Here is a 21997-nt window from a genome sequence, read left to right as displayed (position 1 = left end):
AGACTGTTACACCACTTTGGGAGAAACGTGTTTCTGGGTGAGTCGAAGTGTCGAAGTGAGAAAAATTGATGATGCCATGTCCAGCCAATTATATGTCGTCGAAATGACCATGGCAAAAATCTACGGAAGAATATTTTGCCGGCCTACCATTTTCATCCAAGCTATGCTCCATAAATACTAGTACTGAATCTACTTTATTCAAGCCTGCTAGAAATTTAATATTATGATAGCATAATATCAATGAATAACTGCGGGATGTGTAGTAGAAGATGATTCAAGTACTGGTGTGGGAGTGAGAGATTGCTATGTTGTAGTGCCCTCAAATCATCTCTACTATTGTACCACCTGAATCTCCATAATAATCTGGCAATCTCTCCCCCCAAGAAACGATTGATGGGTAGGAGACAGTGGTTGCTTTATATGAGGTAGAAATTCAATTGGCAACATAGATGAGAAGATTGCGTGTCAAAAGTGGAAAGAAGAGAGACTGCAAAGCTAACTGTGAGAAGCAAGTAGATCACATTACTCTATAAAACACGTAAAACCCATTTTTCAATTATGATACTAGTATGTTTGGATCTCAAGGCCGCGCAGAGTGGAAATGGCTATCGCCAAGATGAACGCAAATCCATCATCTTTTTGGAATTTGTTGAACATGTACAGGGGGGTGGAAACTAAGTCCCTCCACGGGCTAGAAACTTAATAAGGTAGCGGGTAATTACTGGCTGTCAAGTTATACCACAAGGCCCAAAACTTCTACAATGAGGACTGTATTTATTTGAGTGAGCTCTTTGTATTGAGACTTCCATTTATATTCCTGGCATGTGCAAGGACTTATTTTCCGCACCTCCATACTGTATATACTTTCGATGTGCCAACAGAAAGGTCGATATCTTGATAATGGAAATTTACCGCATCCCCGTGTGCCCCTCTGACACCAACGTACATTTCGACATAGAAAATAATACTCTCTACGAGGCTAGGCGTTCAAATATCAATAGTAGTATTATATACTAGCACTGCTACCATGAGCGTACGGGTTACCAGATCTGAAACAAGAAAAATTCTAGTAACAATAACCCTAACCCATAGCTAGCAGGTAGAGCACTTTAAGTATGAAACTGGGTGCAGTGGGCAAAGTAGCCTTTACATAGGCATGGAGGGAATAACAATAAATTGGTTGGGGACTAAACGGGATTTTACCTTTGACTTACTTACCTTATGTGGGCAAGAGGAAACTAACCCCTCCATTATTTAAGCACAAGATGCACCCTTAGAACACAAAAGCCACTTGATATAAAAAAAAATGTCATCAAAAACCATAATAATTACAGGGTCCTCTCGAGGCATTGGCCTTGCCGTCGCCCACTACCTCCTCCGCCTCCCTGCCTCCCACAATCTGATCCTCCTTGCCCGTTCACGGCAACCCCTCCAGCAGCTACAGGAACAATACGGTCCTAACCGTGTGGAGATTCTTACTGGCGACTTTGCTACGTCCCATTATTCTTCCCCATCATTACTGTCACTGCCTGAGCAGGCGGTAGAGGTAGCCTTGAAACAGTTTGGAAGGCTTGACGGACTGGTCCTGAATCATGGAACGTTGGGGCCTGTCAGGCGGTTGGTAGATTGTGAGTTGAGCGAGTGGAGAGATGGGATTGAAGTTAATTTCCTCAGTGTGCTAGGGTTTGTGAGTATTTTTATTATTCCTAACTCCTTTTAGTTATGGTTATTTTTATTTTTTACTTTTTTTTTTTTTTACATTTGTTCTCATTTTTGTTTTTCATTTTATTTATCTCTTGTGTGTCTTGAGATGTGATCCAGGTGTAGAATTATTTACAACACCTTGGAAATTTTCAAAACCTGTGCATTGTTTATTCGCTGACTATCAATACATAGCTAAAAGCTGCAATTCCACACTTGCGCAAAACTCGTGGTAAAGTGGTTTTCACATCATCCGGTGCTGCCACATCAGCAACAACAGGCTGGGGATTATACGGCTCCAGCAAGGCGGCTCTGAACCACCTCAACATGACCATGGCACTGGAAGAGCCAGATATCACATCCATCTCCATTCGGCCAGGGATGGTTGACACGAAAATGCAAGAGGAACTGCGAGCGCAGCACATTGACGTTTTGGGACCCGTGCAAGGGAAGAGATTCCTTGATGCCCATACAGAAGGCAAGTTACTCAAACCGGAGCAACCCGGACATGTCATTGCGAAGCTGGTGCTTGATGCTCCGCGAGATTTGAGTGGGAAGTTCCTCACGTAGGTATATCTTAGTTCTCTTGTACTAAGTCGGACCTAGAACGCTGACTCGGAGACAGGTGGAATTGTCCGGAACTGGCAGCTTTCCAAGAGTGATTGGCTCATCAATCAATTTTGGAGGAATTGGTGTGATATAAACTAATGAACGTTTGTTTTGGCGGCATGTGCGTGATCTTGCATCCAGTGTAACACTAGAGCCACGTTCGGGTTTTGGCCGGCCCGCGTTCAACTGTATATCCATCTACATTTCTTACCATGTCCCTCTTTCCAGATGCATCAATAAAGTTTGAGTCATGGCGTACACGCTCCTTAACCTAATTTCAGGTGTACCACCAATGGGACAATTAAAATAGATAAAATAAAATATGCTGGCATATTCATGTAAATTTGTTGACCAAGATTATCAAAATCATCCAAGTAATATCTCATCGTTGTCGTTTCGTTGTTTTTTGCTTCTTTGACGTTTTGTGGGCTGTGTCACTTTTATTATCTCCTGTAATTTCACGATCATTCGATGTAGGGTAACCATTATCTGGAGATCTTTTGCCGGACTTGCGATTCGTTGAAGGCTTGGAACCAGAGGGATTGGGCGCTTTATCTTCATCCGGAACGGGCCCACTGCCCCGCTGCTTCGTTTGAGCCTGGTGTCTTAACCGACTGAACGCCTTCTCCATCCTGCTCTTCCCATCAGGACGTCGATGTGGAGCAAACGCACCCGCTCCCTGAGGCCCTTGAAAGAAGTTGGTGATATTCGATTGAGTTCCCTCCTGTTCTCTGCGGTTCATATCACGAATAACAGGAACAAGCACCTCATCGGTCCTCTCTTGGCTCCATCCAATAGTGGACATTAGGAACTGGCGTAGAGCATTAAGATCAGGTACGCCCCATTGGAAGGCTGAAGGATCGGAATCTACCTTAGGTTCGAGATATGCAGTATCGACGCGTTTGTCCGGAAACCCCGGAGGTAAAAATAACTTCGTGACATTCTTCTTGAATTTTTTTCGAAAAATGGAGTGGCTGTCTTCCGGGAGTTTGGCCCCCATTTGCACTTGAGACCACCAATCCCTAAAATCTTCCAACGTTGGAAATTCAGTGAGGATTTCCAGGGCGCTAACAGGACCCACTCCAGGTATCCCTTCAGTATAGTCACTGCCCAGCAGATGAGCAAACTGAATAAGCTTATTTCGATCCAGATTGTATTCCTTTTCAAGGTCGTTGCTAATATAACATTCCACAAACTTGGCTTGGTTGAACATGTTCTTGTAAACACGAGTGCCACCAAAGAGGAAAATATCGCTATCGTCAGTCACGACGCCATCCACCAATCCCAAGGACAACAATTCCGCGCATTGCGCTTCAGCCTCCATTGGAGCAGTGATGTAAGGAAGGCCGAAAAGTCTGAGCAATTCTTGACATTCTGAAATCATAATATGTGAAACTTCATCGGCGTCTCGCCGAGCTTTCTTTTGCTGGGAACGAAGCTGTTTCAATTCCTGCTCATAATTGAATGCATTTTCAGCCTGACTTTTCGAGTTGAGAGTTGATGCAAATCGCGCATGCTCTTCAGCTTCTTTCTGAAGTTGGTGTATTAATTCGTCATCCTCAGGATCTGAAAAGTCATCACTATCGTGGTCATAATGCGTAAAATTGTTGTGTCGGGATGTGTCATCTGAGGAATTGTACATATGAGGTGCTGTCTGTAGTGCTTCAGAAGGGCAGTAGATTTTGGCATCCTCAAAATCTGGGCTTGGAGGTAAAATTGCTTCTTGTGTTTTCATTTTGGAATTGGATTTCTCGTTCTGTACGCCCTTGTGGTATGTGGGTTCCCACTCGTAAGCTTCCCCATTATTCTCGACGGAGCCGCGATTATCAGCCCCTTGTTCAGCTGTACCCTCTGGTTCCGTATGCTCCTGGGTTGATGAAAACGTGTTTGCAAGTGGTTCGCGGCTAGAGACTGGTGGATGGCAGGTTCTGCAATTGGAAGCATTTGACTGAATCGGAACGCGGTGCGCTTGGTTATCTCTGCCTGTAGTTTCAAGCTCGTTTATCTCAATTCCCCGAGCAACACCCACGTCAAAGTTGATCATTTCGCCCTCCTTAGGAGTATTATCACATCGTCTTGCATCACTAGTTGGATCAACCCCATCAACCTCATTGCCGGGGTCTTGGTTTAGAAGTGTTTTCTCTGTGAGTTTCACGTCGAACCATGGCGGGAGAGCCTGTGGTATCCTCTGGCCATTCGATGTGGGTTCCTCTGAGGGCCCAGCTACGTTGATAACCTTGTCCCAAGAGGTTGGCTTGCGAATTTTCAAAGGTTCAAAAGGTAGTGGTCCGTCGAAAGGATTCGAAATCGAAGCATTGGGCTTGATATTCATTGCTTTAGACTTAGACAACGCAGCAAAGAAATTCATGTCCTCGTCATCGGCTATATCGGAAACATCCTCCTCGCCAATCGCAACCCTGCTAATTTCCTGATTTTTATCAGACGACGATGACACATCTAATTGAAGAACGGCTTGGTCGTTGCCTGTTTCCAGGGACATTTGTATTGCGCGGAGGAGATCGTCGTTGTCAGAGGTATCTTGGAATCTCGAGTATTTATGAAGGGTACCATGATCAATTGTGCTTCGAGAAGGTTCTTCTAGAACAAAAAGTGAATCCTTTCCTGAATTCGTCTGGTCGAGGGATTTGTCAACTACTTCTTTCGTTCGGTGATCGGTGACTTTCCTGGAATGCTCGCCAAATTTCTTATCGAAGACGCCTCTATCAAATACTGGTAACTTAGGCATCCTGTTAAGCCCCTCAATAGGAACATCCTCAAAGTCCTCATCCTCATTTTCCAAGGCATTGTGGTCATCGGAGAGCAGGTGTTCTCCATACTCCTCAACATCAATTGGTTTGTTACGTTGACCTTCGTCCTTGTTTCCCAATACTCCCAATGCCCAGCCTCCTTCTACTCCACTGTTTTTCACAAGAACATACTCCTTGCCTCTCTCACCAGCAATTCTAGAGTTACCGCCTATCTCATATAAAGAGTCATCATCAGTCATACCGCTAAGGTGCATCAATCTCTGCGTTAGATCATTTCGCTCCTTCACGCGTTCAATTTGGAACCTGGAGAAAGCCATCCGATCCGGAAACATATTGTCCAACTGTTCCTTCGAATAGCCCATTCGAAGCCTACTTCTTAACCTAGCTGCATTCAAAATGTTATAGCGATCACTGGGAGGCAAATTGACAAAAAAAGGACTGTTAAAGTCGATCTTCGAAAAGTCGTAAAGGCTAATATCTTCCCCCGAATGGAACTGACGTGCATACTCCTCGAGTTCTTCATGTGACATTATACGAGGATCGTTGGGAGCACCCATCTCAGCAAGAGAAACATCCAATTCGGGAAGATGATAAGCATCCTGCTTGCGAAACTGCCTGTTTTTCTGTCGTTCTTCGGGTGTCATATTCAGCTCGTCCACATACACGAAATGGTCCGGGAGTGGTTCTTCAGGTTCAAGATTGTTCGCTCTCATGCGTCTTTGTGTTTCTATCTCTTCCTCAGCTTTTCTCTGGATTTGAACGGCCAAAATTTTTCCAGCAGTTCTGGCCGCATTTTCCCTTTTTCCTTCTCGTCTTTGTTTCCGAGACATAATCGTCTGTCGCTTGAGAGTCGGCGCACCCCCGTCAAAGACGAAGACAGGTTTGATACCAAAATAGAGTAGCTTGCAGATTCGCTGGAAGAAGCCGACAATATGCGCGTTTCGAAGCGCGTTTCCTTCCTTATCACGAACTGCCTTAAGAAATTGGTATATCCATATTGATGCATCAACAGCAAGTCGCTTTCGATTCAAGGTTTCTATCTTGATCGGCCTAGCACAGGGTTTGACAACCGTCCAGAGGCCAGTAACACCCATGATAAGTTGACTATGGACTCTGAACGAGTTTGAAACGGCGCACGAAAGTGGTTGGCATTCAACATCAACTGATGGCACAGGCCCAGCTAAGCCCCGGCGCGTGAAGTCAAAGCACGAGATATCGGATTATAAATTATCCGGAAATCGCGGCACGAGGAATCCGGGCTTGGCGTTAAGAGTGAACGCGGCTATCTTCGGCGGCGGTCACGGGAATCCCAAACCCGCTCGCTGGACGAGCTGGGAGATGGAAACGGGAAATGGTTAAGTTGTTATGAACCCCAGGATGATCATCTTCTCTCCTCACTTATTCTCTACCTATATTGCAAGAAAATGGCAACATTGTCCCGAAGAGCTGTGCGAAAGCAGCTGCTGAACTCATTGTGCCGTCTGTACTCAACGCATGTCCCCTCACCTGCGGCACATCTTAATTTGCCGATCAATTATGGCACAACTCCCCTCCTTCACCATTCTCCGTCCACAATATCCTCCTCTGTAGAACTACCAAAGAGCGGAGCGACGAAACGAATAAACCTGTACCAGTCTATCAATTCAGCCCTCCGGACTGCTCTTTCAACGTCAGATCAGGTCCTCTTGTTTGGGGAAGATGTCGCCTTTGGAGGAGTATTCCGCTGCTCTGTGGATCTACAAACCGAGTTTGGGTCGGAAAGGGTATTCAACACTCCTTTGACAGAGCAAGGAATTGTAGGGTTTGCAATTGGCACTGCTGCTGAAGGGATGAAGCCAGTGGCAGAAATTCAGTTTGCGGACTATGTGTATCCTGCATTTGACCAACTCGTCAACGAGGCTGCGAAATTTCGATACAGAGAGGGAGCGACGGGAAGCCATGTTGGAGGCCTCGTGGTGCGAATGCCTTGCGGAGGTGTAGGGCATGGTGCCTTGTATGTAACAGTAAACCCTCCGTCCTACAATTCTAGTTTCGGATCAACCATCTAACATCGTACTTAAACTTGAAGGTACCACTCTCAATCTCCAGAATCACTTTTCACCCACATCCCAGGACTACGAGTTGTCATGCCTCGATCGCCCACTCAAGCGAAGGGACTTTTGTTATCTTCCATTCTCGAATGCAATGACCCTGTAGTATTCATGGAACCCAAGATCCTCTATCGTGCGGCAGTGGAACATGTCCCGACCGAAGCATACACTCTCCCTCTTGACAAAGCAGACGTAATCAAGCCGGGGAAAGATTTGACTGTCATATCATATGGTCAACCACTTTATCTCTGCTCGGCAGCAATTGAGGCGGCTGAAAAAGCTTTCAAAGGCGTCAGCATCGAACTGATTGACCTCCGCACCCTCTATCCTTGGGACAGGTCGACAATCCTAGAGAGTGTCCGGAAAACTGGAAGGGCAATTGTTGTCCATGAAAGTATGTTGAATGCTGGTATTGGTGCAGAAGTGGCCGCCACCATTCAGGAAGGCGCTTTTTTGAGCCTGGAGGCCCCTGTAAAACGTGTTACTGGCTGGGATATCCACCCTGGCTTGATCTACGAGCGGTTCAATATGCCTGACGTTGCGAGTAAGTACCATTTATTTCCGCAAAGCCACGGCATTGTCCAAGTTGGATTTTCCTGACATGGCATACCTATTAGGAATCTTCGACGCGATTAAAACGTCTCTTGAGTACTAAGCTCACGGTTTTCCAATAACCTTATGCACCCAATCGTCTAAGAGTTGCAGAAATCCCTTCAGTAGAACATGTTGAAAAGGTGCTTTCTACCTTTTCCGAGCTGCCATTCATCGTTTTGATTCGATCGGCCAATCTTCCAGGTTCTTACCTCTGCAATATGCAGAGTTTCAACATTCTCATTCGTGGTGATCCTGTCTCTGGGCCTCTTTTTGGTTTCGAGAATTAGATTTTATATGATTGTATCATTTGTCAAGCATTTTATGAAAGAGATGTGCCACTGCTGTCCTAAACATAACTACTGTATACTTTTTAGAAATTTGCAGCCTAGATAAACCGATACGGTTGATTTACATATGTGCTGCTAATTAACTGGTTAATTATATTTACTGTTGATAATGTAACTCTGTTGCTAACAAACTAAATTCACTTTATCAGACACTGCAAGGAATATGTTGAAAAGATTTCTTCTTGAGATAAACAAGTATCCATCACTTGCTGCACTTGCTTCCCATTCTTAAGAGTACCCACCACACTCACTATGATCTGTTATATACTAGTAAATCTAAAAATATTCAATATATTTTATTCAATATTCTGTTGGAGAATATAGTATTTTAGAATAATGTCAATAAAGAAAAATACAAGTAATTATCAAGTATTCATCAGCTGCAAACAGAAGTGATGATGAAGTATATAGTAAGAGATGGTTTGAGGGTAGGAGAGGGAGCTTGCCTCAAATCATCTCTTATAATATAATAGCCTTCTAGTTACCCCTGAAGTAGGCAGAGATTGCTATCTAGTAACTATATGATGATTGAGATTCAATTAGAATAATTTACAGCAGGAGTGTCAGGAGCTGTAAAGCTAACCTTTAGTTAACAAGCTAGCAGACCTTGCACTTGTGCAAAACGCGCCCGAAAACCCGTTGCTCAGTTATTTTTCAAAGAAGATGCAAAACCACTCTGGATGTCCATTGGGTCAGACAGTCTTGTAGCACGACTTGGCCAGAATGTGGCTGGAGTTCAAGATTGGATTAGTACAAATTTTTGGGCGAGTGGATGGATGAGTTTACTGAGACAATGCACGCCATCCTAATTAAGTTATTGAGGAGTAACTATGACTTGCATACAGCGTATTCACCTTGGAAGATCTCAAGGTCGACCACTAGAGCCTCGACAGAAAATATTCGTAAAAAGGATTACATGGACGGAATACTCCAGCGCATGCCCACTAGTTACAGACTTGTACTCGTGCACATGACAAGCCCCTCTCAGCGTGAAGCATCCATGGATGGAGCATGGCAACCCCGGCCGTTTTGGCTGTGGAGACTTCCTGCCTGAATGCGGAGAAAACCTTGGCTGCCCAGTTCGGCTCACGAGGAAGTTGGGAGCAAAACGTCAGTGCTGTTGGAGTTCAAGGCACATCAACACACTGTCCCTGCGTCACAGTCTTTCTCCCTCCGTTTCTCTGGCAGGACAGGGTATTCCGCTCCGTCTTTTTGATGATCCATCCGCTCAATACTCAGTTAGTGATGGTAACCCATGCTTAGCGACTCATTTTTGCTCTTGCCCGATCGCGCTGACTGTCCTATCCTCAGCTCAATCTGCCGTTGAACTTCCTGGGTCTCCAGTTTCAAAATGGAAATTCGCGAATTAGAGGGGAAGGGTATGCGATTCTAAAAAGCTATTTCTCTCTTCCTTTGGCTTCTTTTTTACTAGTTCCCTCTTGTCTTTCTGTGTCTGCGGATCTGTCGATTAACTTGCTAATCATACCACATCTTGTGCGTTGCAGAAAAACTCGAGGAGGTATCGCGATTGGTAAAATCACTTGCCAAGGATATAAAAACAAGCCATTTTCAAGCTTCTCGTATGTTGCTTTCACGCTGCAACCTATATTCGCCCAATAATAAATATTTCTGTGGACTAGCTGCCTGACTGTGGGCCCTGTGAACAGAACGTATCGAGATTCTCCAGCAGCTTCGAATCCATGGACGGAAACCGGAAAATGCAGACAGCATGTATTCAAGAGAGGTACGATCGGGGAAAAAAAAGAAGGGGTGGGTGGGGGGGGCCGCCCGGAGAGTGATACCACACAATATGCTTATTTTCTTCTTTTGTATTTAGGGGATAAAGGTACTGGCTTATTATGGCTTTGACGTGAAATCCTCCACCGTATCGCGCGAGGCTCTCCGTTGTCTCGCAAATGCCCTCCTCCTTGAACCAAGCATGCGCCAGATATTTGTGGACTTGGGATACGGGCCTAACCTCGCAGATCGGCTCAAGGTAGAAAATCTGTCAACACTGAATGCGATCTTGTGCTGATTTTGTGACTGCAACTATTTTCAGGAAGAAAATTCTGATGATGAATTTTTGGCATCGCGTTTGCTATTCCTAGCCACCTACGACACTGATTTAGACTTTGATAAATTGTTTGATAACAACAATCTCGGGGAATATATCAATAATGTATGGGTTTTACTATCCGATCTCTTGCACAAACAGCAATTCTAACAGGTCATCACAGCACATATATCGACATTCGAAACGATTCTCCAAAGCCAGAAAGAAGAAGCTCGATCAAATGGATGAGCTTGCACTCTCAGAAACGTTAAAACTGATGTTCAATATCACCAACTTCTACCCTCACCGAGTTGACGCATTCTCGCCTTCAATTCCGTATATTTTGAAGATACTAAGCCGCATTGAAATACCCACCCCGCCGCTCCAGGCCCCTGTCAACTACCTCATCAACTCCCTTCTTAACCTCGACCTTGAAGCAAAGAAAAGCAAACACTTCGGGACAAACCCCTTGTTTCCCAAATTCGACCAGAACTGCAATGTAGACAAGTTGATAAATATTCTAGATCAAGCTGTCGCGATGCATAAACCCCAACACCTCGAAAGTCTAGCCGTACCTCTTCTCACATTGTTACGGAAAATCTATTCCTTCGCACCTGAAGGCCCAAAAAAATATATGGAATGGCTGCTCCTTCCTGAAGATGACGACCATGACCTTCCTATCGGCAAATCAAATACACTCTCCTCTCGCCTCCTGCGTCTATCAACTTCGCCTGTAGCCCCAAGTCTCCGTGAAGGCATATCCGCTCTGATGTTCGAACTTTCTGGTAGCGATGCAACTGATTTTGTGAGAAATGTTGGGTATGGATTTGCTGCCGGTTTCCTCATGTCGCATGATATGCCGGTTCCAGAGACAGCCAAAGAAGCATTCAGCACCAGTGCTGGTGGGCTTGATCCAAATCTGAATCCCATTACTGGGCAGAGATGGGATGCGGAACCCCAAGATGGAGGCCCGGAAATGACAGAGGAGGAAAAAGAGCGAGAAGCAGAGAGATTGTTTATTTTGTTTGAAAGGTATGTTCACATTATTCATCATATTTTATTTTTACCATTTGCTAATTGCTTTGCTTGGTTATATTCTACAGGCTAAAAGCTACCGGTGTGGTTGACGTAGAAAATCCTGTCAGTGCTGCTCTCCAAACGGGGCGATTTGAAGAACTGGACTGAAGTCCGTAGTTTACGAAATATCCTTATCTGGTGTTTTGAAATATACTCCCACCTGTTTTTGCTGGTTATACTAAATGGGTTTCTCTTTTTTTGCTTTATTTGATTACAGTTCCAAATTACCCCATATGAATGCATCAATCGTGTGCTATCTTTCTCCGCTTGATATATCCCCTACGTACCAGCCATTGATTTAAACGCCATTATAAACCTTGATAATTGTGTATCCGGCATTAATATGCAATTCCCAATCCAATGAGAGTGCACATGATTTTATCGTGTTCTCCTCCCAATTCGCAACCCAATATCATTGATTACAAACGGAGCGAAATTCTATAGGGGGCGAAAATGTTGTTCAAGGTTTATTCTAACAGAGCCTCGAGAACCACTACCTTCCCCACAGCATTCATCCTAAAATAACTTGAACTGATGGGATATTATTCTTATCAGATCTCATGCAGTTGGGGGACGCTCCGATATCACATCATGTATAGTTTAGTGGAAACACTAGCTATATCTGAGTAACCTCTGAATCTGGAGAATGCTGGCTATCTCGCTGCCTTATCTACCCATCACAATTTAAATAATCTTGTCTAATGTCAAAATAAAGGTTTTCCGGTGCTATAAGTGATGTTGCTAATATATTATATTAAGAGATTTAAAATAAGGCTTACGGCCATTAACTATCTTATCAAGTAATTGTGATACAGTCTCCGGCAATAAGTTTGAAACCCCCCCCCTGTGATGCCAAGATAGAACTAACCCAAACTCAGTTATGTCAGTTTGCTGCTTTTACTCTACAATTTTCCCCTTTTCCAAATCCAGAACAACAGATTTTAAAATGCTGACTGAAAAAATCTTTGATAAGATTTTCATTATTAATCATAGCAGTACTTATTTAGAACTTATTCCACTAGCACTAGTTTCAGTTTATCATATATCTTATTATACAAATGACAATGATTTTTTCATATTTCTAGAGAGATTCTAATACTACTAACTCTATTTAGTCTCTAACTCATAGTTCTAGTATTTATTTGTAGTATAGATGATGAGAAATGATATGAGCTGAGTGTTAGTAATATATCTAGATTCTAGTGTGTGTAGATTTAGTGAGTCTTCAAGACCCATATTTTATTAGTCTTATTCATAAAGTCAATAAAGTGGTCTTACATAAAATATTAATAATATTTTCTACACTAGTGAGGATGAGCATGAAAAGCAGCTATATGGATATTAACGCGATATAGCTAGCATGAGCTCGGCCGCCTGAGGGGGGGTTTCAAACAGTAAACTTATTGCCTCACACTGTATAAGTACAGTGCCTTGCAATAAGTTTGAAACTATTGTGACTTCTCATCAAAATCCACTAGTCCAAAAGTAGTTTAGTAGTTGTAGTGTTTATTGCAGAACTAGTTCTGATTAGACTGGCCGTGTGACCATGCATGGGACTGGGACCAAATTTTTCCTCAGTCCCATTATTAGATATCTTAGTCCTGGTCCCATATAGTGTTTAGTAAATTAGTCACTTTACACTGTTTATATTATAAATCTAGTCCCAGATCATGTTTTACTAATAAATTAGTGGTCCCAGTCCCATTTGGTCCCATTTTACAAAATGGGACCAAATGGGACCATGATTTACCCTATATAGGTTGGCAGCGATAGATTAGCAGTGATAGATTAGCAGTGGTAGGTAGGTTGGCAGCGGTAGGTAGGTTGGCAGCGGTAGGTAGGTTGGCAGCGATAGATTAGCAGTGATAGATTAGCAGTGGTAGGTAGGTTGGCAGCGGTAGGTAGATTGGCAGTGGTAGATAGGTTGGCAGCGGTAGGTAGGTTGGCAGCAATAGATTAGCAGTGATAGATAGATTAGCAGCAATAGATTAGCAGCGATAGATTAGCAGTGATAGATTAGCAGTGGTAGGTAGGTTGGCAGCGGTAGGTAGATTGGCAGTGGTAGATAGGTTGGCAGCGATAGGTAGGTTGGCAGCAGTAGGTAGGTTGGCAGCAGCGATAGATTAGCAGCGATAGGTAGGTTGGCAGCGGCATAGATTAGCAGTGGTAGGTAGATTGGCAGTGGTAGATAGGGGATCTAATAGCGAGCCATCAGGGCATTGAGCACTAAGCAAGATAGGGGTAATATCTCCACCAATCATATCATCAGATTGATGTATTATATAATCATCAGAATGGGACCAAACTTGAGTCAAAATCATGATCAGTCCCAGATCATGTTCTGATTTTGATAGTCAGTCACTTTACATGGAATATCAAGATTTTTTAGTCCCATTTCACTCATGTTTTGATAATTCTAGTCACTTTACACTCCCATTCTGATCCTGGTCCCACTAAAATAATGCCAAGAAATGGACTGGGACCAAACCAAACCAAACCAAATGTGAAATTCATGGTCCCACCGGCCAGTCTAGTTCTGATTGATTAAATTACATCTGGAAATCAAATATTTCCACTCAATAAAGAAAACATGTGAGGAAGAAGATAGAAAAAATGAATAAAAAAGTAGAGAATGGTGTAGATGAGTGGAAAAATACAGGTAAATGGATGCATTTGTGACACTATAACTACAACTAATTACTACAAGTTAAACTACTTTTGGATTAGTAGATTTTGATGAGAAGTCACAATAGTTTCAAACTTATTGCGAGGCACTGTATTTCTTTTCATAAACTATACTTAATAATGCTAGTAATATAGGGAAATTTGACTGTGTAACACCATGAAAAAAAATTCGTAAATTTGCTTTACTCTGTTGATTTTAGCAGTACTTCCGGGAACTCTCCTGTATCTAAAAATGGTATGTGACTAGAACCTGATCTCCATTTAAGACTCATTTGAAGTATGTTTGCATTGTGGATTTAAGAGGCGTGTTTGCTCACCTCCCAAAAGAGGTGTACTATTATATATTTATTCTTTAAATTTCTAGCAACTACTGTACGTATATACAGCCCTCTCTTTGGTTACATAGACATCAGGGACCTATACATAATTGTGTTACAGTGTTTCCCTGCCCATTTGCCTTCTTGTTATTTATCTCTTGAAGAAGCCGAAGGACATCAGCTACCAAATACAGGCTACCGGCAACTACCAAAGGCCCACTTTCACCACTTTCACCACCACCTTGCTTTGAGACTTCATCGGCCCACTCCAGCGCGGACACAATATCACCCCCAAAGTCCTTCGATTGCGCTAATTCACGCGTGCTGTCACTGTCGCTGCCGCTGCTCCTACAACTGCTTACTGCAGATAGCAGCTCTGCGCTTTCCACACTCCTCACCCACGGCATCCCATCAACAGGCCCAAACTGGACAACGGCAACATTGTCACCAGGCCTGAGCATGCAGCTGAATAATTCTTGAGTGTTCTTGCCCTGCGACGCAGCAATTACCCAAGTAACACTAACATTGTTTATCTTCTCATGACTGGATGGATGTTTTCGAAGGTTGCGGTCTACATACGAGCAGAGGACACGTGCCGATTGAGGGTTATGTGCACCATCAAGGAGGATCGGTTGGCTGCGGGAAATAAGAGGGTTGAGGGAGAGTTCCTGCAAACGGCCTAGTCGTGGCGTTTTAGGGATGTGTTGGAATAGGCTTGGCAATGGTAGAGATGACGGCAAAATGCCCTTCTGCTGTAGGGCGGCGACTGCACAGGCAATATTCGCCTTCTGGTGTGGTTCAATGTTTAGGCATTTGAATATCTTCGCCAGCTCAGGGAATTCTTCCATGATGGATTCTGGGTTGGTGATGATGAGCGGTGTTTGCGTTTCCCATCCAATTCCCTCAAGGGTAGTTAGAACAGCCGGCTCATTTGTCCCATCAATGACACAGGGAGTCCCGGGTTTCATAATACCCGCCTTCTCCCGCGCGATCTCCTGAAGGGTATTGCCCAGGATCGCTTGGTGGTCATGGCCAATCTGAGCAATGATAGACACAAGAACATTACTTTTATTCAAGATATTTGTCGCATCCAGGCGGCCGCCCATACCCACCTCAACGATCCCAACATCGACATTTTCATGTGTGAAGATTTCAAATGCAGTGGTGGTGAGCAGCTCAAACTCAGTTGCACCAATTCCTAGTGATTGATTGCGGAGTTTGACATTGTGTTCTATCTGGCGGAAGAGAGGTTCGTGGACCACACAGTTGTCGATTGTTATACAATCCCACCGGTCGATGAGGTGCGGGGAGGTGAAGGAGCCGCACCGCACACCAGCTGCTGTGAGTAGAGCAGAGAGGTAGCCTGTAATGGAGCCTTTACCATTTGTGCCAGCGATATGGATGGCTCTCCAAGGCAGGGAAGAGGGCTGGACCAATTTAGCAATGCGGGAGAGTCCGAGTTGAATCATCCTGTCCCATCTGTCCTCACGAACCGGCGGGTCTCAGGAATCAAGGACAGAAACTGGCCAATGCTTGACCTCAGAAGCTTAGCCCCTCGGCTATAGTGGATCGAGTGTCCAATCAGATCTCTAGTAAATCTATAGAGTTTGCATATTATCCCTGAAAGATGAATTCCTTCAGTGGTTAAAATTTCTAGTTGTGTGTCCTTGAAGGAGGCGGGTTACTGTTGCTCAAACACTAGTCCGCAATAGGAAGTCTACCTAATATCATGCTCCAACAACTCAATTTCCTTCGAAAGCCAGGTCTAGCGAACAGCGAAGCGCAGAAATAGAAAACCTCACGATAATAAGGCTAACAGCTTACCATAAACGCCAAAGTGAAAGGAACGTGCCATTGAGAATAATCTATAATACAACCAAAACTAGAGCACATACCACCAATCAACGCAACCAGTAACTTCTGTTAATATGCAAATACATCGCTTCTTCTGTCCTGAAACAGGGAATGGGGAGCCTCTCTGGTGGCTTCATTGGTCCAGGAGCCAATTTCTTACTTTCAATCTCAGTGCTAGCTTTTCGCTTGCCTTTGCCAAGCCTTGTATCTCCACGGTCAATCTCAACTGGGAGGTATGACTCTTCCACGACTACCTGCACAGGGCACCGTCTTACGTTGCCGAGATGTATTGTGGGATCAAAACTGATCAAAATTATGGGACGTTTACCACCCGATGTGGCAGGCGCTGTTGAGTAAACCATAGAGCGTTCATCGGAGGTAGCATCCACATCCCCACATCTTTCAGGAGGGCAGAGTAGCGATAGAAGTTCCGGGTGGGAATTTAGAGGAGGCCACAGCTTGATCCCGCGAGATTCGAAACGCTCGTCGCTGTTTGGTATCGGTTCCTTTTGATTATCCAGTTCTGGCGGATGCAAAAGGCCGTCCTCACCTATGGGGTTTCTGCGCTTCCGGGAACCTACACGAAGCCGTAATCTATCTATCTGTTGTTTTGATTCAGAATTATCATTAACCAAGTCGATAAAAGCTGACGCAGAATGGTTGTATGTTCGATATTTTGTTTTTGCAAAAATGAAGTCTCTGGCCATAGATGAAGACAGCTCATTTTCATCATATTCTGGGTGGTAATTTCGGCGGAGGCGAATTTTGGGAGGTTGATAATTAGGCTTGCTGCGGCCATCGAGAGCTGAAGTTAATGGATCATCAGGAAGAAGACGAACCGAAAGATATTTAGGAAATCCGGGACTGTAGGACTCATCGCTTGAATGGGGTTCCCTTCCCGTTTGTGAATCTTTGCCCTGAAACAAGCCGTCCTGCTTTGAAAAATCTGTCTTGCAGCATGAAAGGGGTTGCATATAGTATGTCCTATAATTTTTACTGCCAGCACCGCTCCATTCTCTTCGACTTTCGATGATTAGGGGTTGATTCGTTGCATCGTCTGATTGAAGTGAGATGTTAGTCCACATGTCGTGGATCGGGCCTTCGCGGTGTTGTCGACGCCACAACGCACGCCATTCGACATTGTGAGGAGTTTGTACTGGAAACCGAATGCAAATATAGTAAGAAGTCCAATCAATTTCTTCATCTTCAAATCTGTTGGCGTTTGAAACGGCGTAAAAGTGGTTATCATGGAGTTCAAAACAGATTGAAGACCCGATTTCAGATCCGACAAAGTTTTCCAATTGGACGGGGCGTTCTGCTAGGGGTCTCCTCTCAACCAGGTCCCAGCCATGAATTACCCATTCGTGGTGGCCATGCTCGGCAAACCGAGAATGAGTTCCATAAAATAAGACCAAATCATTGTGGCGTACAAATATTCTTCGTGAGGATTCAAGCTGTTTCAGGAAAAGCAGTCTCCTGTTCTCTGAAGTAGATTTCTCACGAATATCAAGGACAATTAGCCACGGTTGAAGGCCGGCTATCTCACACAAGCCTGCGACGATGCCGTGGCTATAATTCAGAAGAGAAAATTGCACTCCTTGGTTAAAATCGGGAGGCACTCTCCAGGCACCAAGCAACACAGCCCCAACATTGACAACTTGCTCTTCCCGAGCAGCTCCATGCACATCAAGCGTACGGATCTCGCCTTCATCCAAATAACATAATACACCTTGGTTGAACAAAAATGACTCGCCATATGCAACCAAACATGCCGAGTAAGGTTGTGCAGTTGCCACGGCCTCACGCACGTCATATACTCTCCTGAGAGCCTCAATATATGTGATCTTTCCTTTCGCAGCCAATTTCCCTTCTCTTGTGTGGGAAATACATAACTTTGCAAGGTGTCAGTCCGTAACTAGATCATCAAGAAGTTGACCTTATATCTAGATGCGTTAGGAAACTTACTTGTACTGTCTTGCGGGCGGTGAGGTCACTTTTCAGCAAAGAATATAATTGCCGGTTGACAAAGCTCAAGTTAATGTAATCTTGAGGATCGAGACAAGAAGCAATTTGATACCATAAATCAAAGGGGATATCATCAATAGTGGTAGTCGGCATGATATAAGCAGGTAATGTCTAGGGGTACCAGCGAGGAGCCGCGGTCCATAAGCATCGAGGAGTAGAGAATAGAATGGGAAATGGCAACGTGGTAATGTCACCTTTCCTAGCGGGTTTATATATGCTGTTGTCGATGATGAGGCTGAAAGTTTGGAGTCCGGAAAATAGCATTTGAAGCTGGCACCACCACCCAAACAGATCCGACAGGGCCACATAAGGCTGGGGGTTTATTGGTGCATTCCTAGTCGCATAAAGGAGCAATTTCCGGGACGTTTATTTGTCAACCAATATTGCCGGATTCAAGCTTATCAGTCCCGAGGAGTGTGTCAATTCTTCCGCTAACATGAGGCTCTGCGAGAGAAAACAAAACTTTTCATCAACGCGCTGGCCATGTTCGCTTGCTTCCCAGGTTGTGACAAGCCGGCTAGTCCCAGCCTGTGTATTTTTAGGTTCCCAGGATCTGTTCATCTTGGTCATGGGAGGCTCCAAATGATTCTCTGGAATGGCCTACTGCGTAATACTACTGAGTGGCGAAGCGACAACAGAAACAATAGGGCGGCATCGATTGGCTGGAACTTGTTCCTGGATGTGCTGCGTTTGAGCCGCTTAACTCAGCTTTTCCCTGCAACCCCCCACACATCCCTCATAATACCCATGACAAGAACAAACCCTTGAGCGGGTTCTGATGCAATGTTGACCAGAGTGGCTTCTCTATTATTAAGTAGTATCTAGTAGTTAATATTATTTCAGCCAACAACGCCGTGGTATCCTGTCGGCCAAGTTTTCGCGCACTCCGTTTCCTATGTAAATTGACGCAGTGTCGCGTGTCTCCAAGTGGTGGTCGCCCCTCCGACTTTGAAATTTTGCCAAAAGAGGTTTCGGTTGTGTCCGCTATGAAGAGATGGAGGAGTTGTATCTTGAGCATCGAAGGGTGATTGGGCTAAACTACGCCATCGTTGTAGCTGCCAGCCAATCATCCCTAGAATTGCTGCTCAGGCGTACTCCCGGAGTTGCATATACATACGTACGTACTAGTACAGGATAATCCCGGTGGGTGGCTCTGCACAACGCGCATTCGCCTTCGGCTTCTCGTTACGGCTCTTTTTTCGCATCTGTCCGGGGGTGTGGAAGATCACTCCTTGCACACACTAGAGATTAAATGGAAATCTCAATACTTGAGCCCAAATGAATCCAGTGTCTCAACATCAATTATGACAGCCAAGCTTTAGGCATTAAGCCTCTAAACTCGACCAAGTGTTTGGGGACTTGGCTTGTCAACTAGTTGACTGATTTGTGCCACATGCTTAACTCTCCTTAAAAATGTCTGGTGTATTCAACCATGATACAGGTGTTGGATGCGGCTCTGCCCTGTGGCTATTTGGGGGGGTGCGAAACAGCAAATTGCCATCATCTTTTCTGCTCTTTTTCTTCCAAATCAACGGTCCAATTTTCTCCCCCATATTTTCCCCTGCTATCGGCTGGCTCAATAATGACCGCAGTGGGAATGTATTGTGGATTCACGTAATCCACTACTCAGCACCCATGCTGTTTTCCATATAAAATCAAGGATGATCAGTTATATCTCTCAACAGCTATTGTGTTAATTCCCTATGTGACTTGTAATTTATGGATGTAGATGAATATTTTTAACAAGTATTTTAAAGTCCAAAATCGTCTTTATATTGTTGAGCTATAAACCTGTATATTGTAAGTTAGCTAAGTGCTTTGGCTTTTAAATTACATCAGCGCCACTGACATCCACCTGCTCCTCTGATATGGCCAGTCCTCGATTACTAGTGCTTCTCCGCATGAACACGGCAGCAACCACACTCACCAATCAATCGTAGGGGTGTATACTTAATGGGCCGAATGTAATTTATAGGGGAAAACACTACCAATATATAACATTGTAGCCTTCTGAGTCTTCATTGTGGATGCTCACTTGCAAACTTCTTCTTCAACGCCGCCACATCAAGTCCACAAACCTCTGCCTTCTTTACAATATCTCTTGACCTTTCCACAACAGGAACATCAATCATCATGCCATCCAATGTCCATGCACCCCTCCCATCCTCTGCTGCCTTCGTATCAGCCACAATAACCCTCACTGCCCACTCCACCTCCTTCAACTCAGGACTGAAAAGCTGCTGCACTAACTCCACTTGAGATGGATGAATACACTGCTTCCCATTGAAGCCCATGCGCTTGCCATTCAGCACCTCATCCTCCAATACAGCAGGTGTCTTGAAGTCCGTGCATACTAGATCAATTATTGACGGCAAGTCATGTGCACAAGCAGCAGTTACAATTGCAGAGCGCGCGTAGAGGAATTCGGTTAGCGAGGGTGTTTGGGTTATGCTTAGGTCTTTGGAGAAGTCTGCTGCAGCGAAGACTAGGCCTGATAACTGATGTGTGGTGGCAGTGCAGATTTGAGGAAGATTCAGAATTGATTTCGCGCTTTCAATTAAAGCTATGACGGAGATTGGTGGATTTTTGGATGGGTCTGGATTGGATTCGGTGGGTTTGAGGTTGGAGCGAGTATGGGATATTACATCAGAGATGAAGTGGAGGTCAGAGGCGCTTTCAACTTTTGGAACGACGAGAGTAGTTAGATTTGGAGATTTGAGCTGGATTGAGGGTGAGAAGGTGTATCGTCTCTTGAAACCTTATGAATCGTGCAGGAAGAGTAAATTTTACTGACCATTTCTGTAAGATCAGCTAGGGCCAGCCCACTGCTGACGGAATTGATGCGCACAGCGCGCTCTTTTATGCCAGATGGCTTGGGTTGGTCAATGGCATTTCGAATCAAGGTGCGTGCTTCGGCCTTTCTTGTTTGGGTTACGCTATCTTCCAGGTCATATGCCACACAGTCCGCGACGAGATTGCGAGATTTGTCCAGCATGCGCTGAGAGGAGCCCGGGACTATTTATGAAGAGCGTCATTGTATTGGCAACGATATGAGCAACTTGAGTACATGAAATCGAACATACCGTACAATAAAGCCCGGCGCAAGATGGTACCTGTGGAGGCCATGATGATGTAAGATGGGTAACGGTAGTTAGTCAACGCAATTCTTTGGAGCCAAAGCCGATGCTTATAAAAATAAGTCGATTTGGAAATGTCACATATGCTTCATTTACAAATGTGACCTTAGCATGTTAGACATAGCCCTCGGTGAAGTTGCGGCTGCAAGTTGTCATGCCGAATACAATGGTGCTCTTGGCACTTAGGCAACTGGTAAACACAACTTTAGCTAACTACTTTCAGTTAACTAGTTAGTATTTTATCCTATCTAAAACTACAGATCTGTACAGATCTGTATTGACTCCCAGTGATGACAGTGGCCTACGGTGTGATAGCAGTATAACTAACTACTGGTACATTTAACCTTACACAGCTTTCTTCTTGTAGAGTTGTAAGGATTCACTTTAAATCAAACAGTGAGCCTAGGGTCTTAGGCTCATTTTTACATGGATATTAGTTTATGTTGTACTGTATGAACTGTGTAACATCGGGCTCCATTACGCGGCGTATACAGCTAACAAATATTCAATGAGGAGTCAAAACAGAGTGATGAAGTTAACGAAAGACGATTCAATGATTGAATTGAATACAAGTGATCATATCTAAAATGATTAAAGTAACTTCATATAGAGAGAGCCATATGTCTCATAGATAGCAATTGCTTTTGGTTACTCAAAAATATTTCTATCAATTTCGATTCTCGAACAAAGTTTGTATAAGAGAAACTATCAAAAGTTGAAAAATGCAGTATCAAACGGAG

At 44.2% G+C, this 21997-nt stretch overlaps 7 protein-coding genes across 7 annotated transcripts; 3 read left to right on the top strand and 4 right to left on the bottom strand.

Moving 5' to 3' along the window:
* Positions 1 to 1306: 1306 nt before the first annotated feature.
* Positions 1307 to 2363, top strand: HCBG_05786 (short-chain dehydrogenase; the record flags this gene model as incomplete). The annotated part of the gene is made up of 3 exons (XM_045432835.1): positions 1307 to 1687; positions 1897 to 2267; positions 2327 to 2363. The coding sequence occupies 3 exons, from the start codon at positions 1307 to 1309 to the stop codon at positions 2361 to 2363; spliced, it is 789 nt and encodes a 262-aa protein (XP_045286951.1).
* Positions 2364 to 2692: 329 nt separating this feature from the next.
* On the bottom strand, positions 2693 to 6172 carry HCBG_05785 (DNA excision repair protein Rad2; the record flags this gene model as incomplete). Its single annotated transcript, XM_045432834.1, has 1 exon — positions 2693 to 6172. The coding sequence occupies one exon, from the start codon at positions 6170 to 6172 to the stop codon at positions 2693 to 2695; it is 3480 nt and encodes a 1159-aa protein (XP_045286950.1).
* A 246-nt stretch (positions 6173 to 6418) lies between these two features.
* HCBG_05784 (2-oxoisovalerate dehydrogenase) lies at positions 6419 to 8264 on the top strand (the record flags this gene model as incomplete). The annotated part of the gene is made up of 3 exons (XM_045432833.1): positions 6419 to 7071; positions 7147 to 7712; positions 7786 to 8264. The coding sequence occupies 3 exons, from the start codon at positions 6503 to 6505 to the stop codon at positions 7821 to 7823; spliced, it is 1173 nt and encodes a 390-aa protein (XP_045286949.1).
* Positions 8265 to 9120: 856 nt separating this feature from the next.
* Positions 9121 to 11608, top strand: HCBG_05783 (uncharacterized protein; the record flags this gene model as incomplete). The annotated part of the gene is made up of 7 exons (XM_045432832.1): positions 9121 to 9347; positions 9615 to 9689; positions 9777 to 9879; positions 9947 to 10105; positions 10169 to 10288; positions 10347 to 11194; positions 11266 to 11608. The coding sequence occupies 7 exons, from the start codon at positions 9121 to 9123 to the stop codon at positions 11345 to 11347; spliced, it is 1614 nt and encodes a 537-aa protein (XP_045286948.1).
* A 2725-nt stretch (positions 11609 to 14333) lies between these two features.
* Positions 14334 to 15710, bottom strand: HCBG_05782 (dihydrofolate synthetase Fol3; the record flags this gene model as incomplete). Its single annotated transcript, XM_045432831.1, has 1 exon — positions 14334 to 15710. One exon carries the CDS (start codon positions 15708 to 15710, stop codon positions 14334 to 14336), a length of 1377 nt encoding a protein of 458 aa, XP_045286947.1.
* Positions 15711 to 16073: 363 nt separating this feature from the next.
* HCBG_05781 (F-box domain-containing protein) lies at positions 16074 to 18213 on the bottom strand (the record flags this gene model as incomplete). Its single annotated transcript, XM_045432830.1, has 2 exons — positions 16074 to 17987; positions 18061 to 18213. The coding sequence occupies 2 exons, from the start codon at positions 18211 to 18213 to the stop codon at positions 16143 to 16145; spliced, it is 1998 nt and encodes a 665-aa protein (XP_045286946.1).
* A 1660-nt stretch (positions 18214 to 19873) lies between these two features.
* HCBG_05780 (citrate lyase subunit beta-like protein) lies at positions 19874 to 21351 on the bottom strand (the record flags this gene model as incomplete). The annotated part of the gene is made up of 3 exons (XM_045432829.1): positions 19874 to 20840; positions 20915 to 21135; positions 21204 to 21351. 3 exons carry the CDS (start codon positions 21244 to 21246, stop codon positions 20139 to 20141), a joined length of 966 nt encoding a protein of 321 aa, XP_045286945.1.
* Between the last annotated feature and the right edge of the window lie 646 nt (positions 21352 to 21997).

Source organism: Histoplasma capsulatum, assembly GCF_000150115.1.
Source record: "Histoplasma capsulatum G186AR genomic scaffold supercont2.7, whole genome shotgun sequence".
Taxonomy (NCBI): Eukaryota; Fungi; Ascomycota; class Eurotiomycetes; order Onygenales; family Ajellomycetaceae; genus Histoplasma; species Histoplasma capsulatum.
The sequence above is the reverse complement of the archived record's forward strand: the minus strand, read 5'-3'. Positions and strand labels throughout refer to the sequence as shown.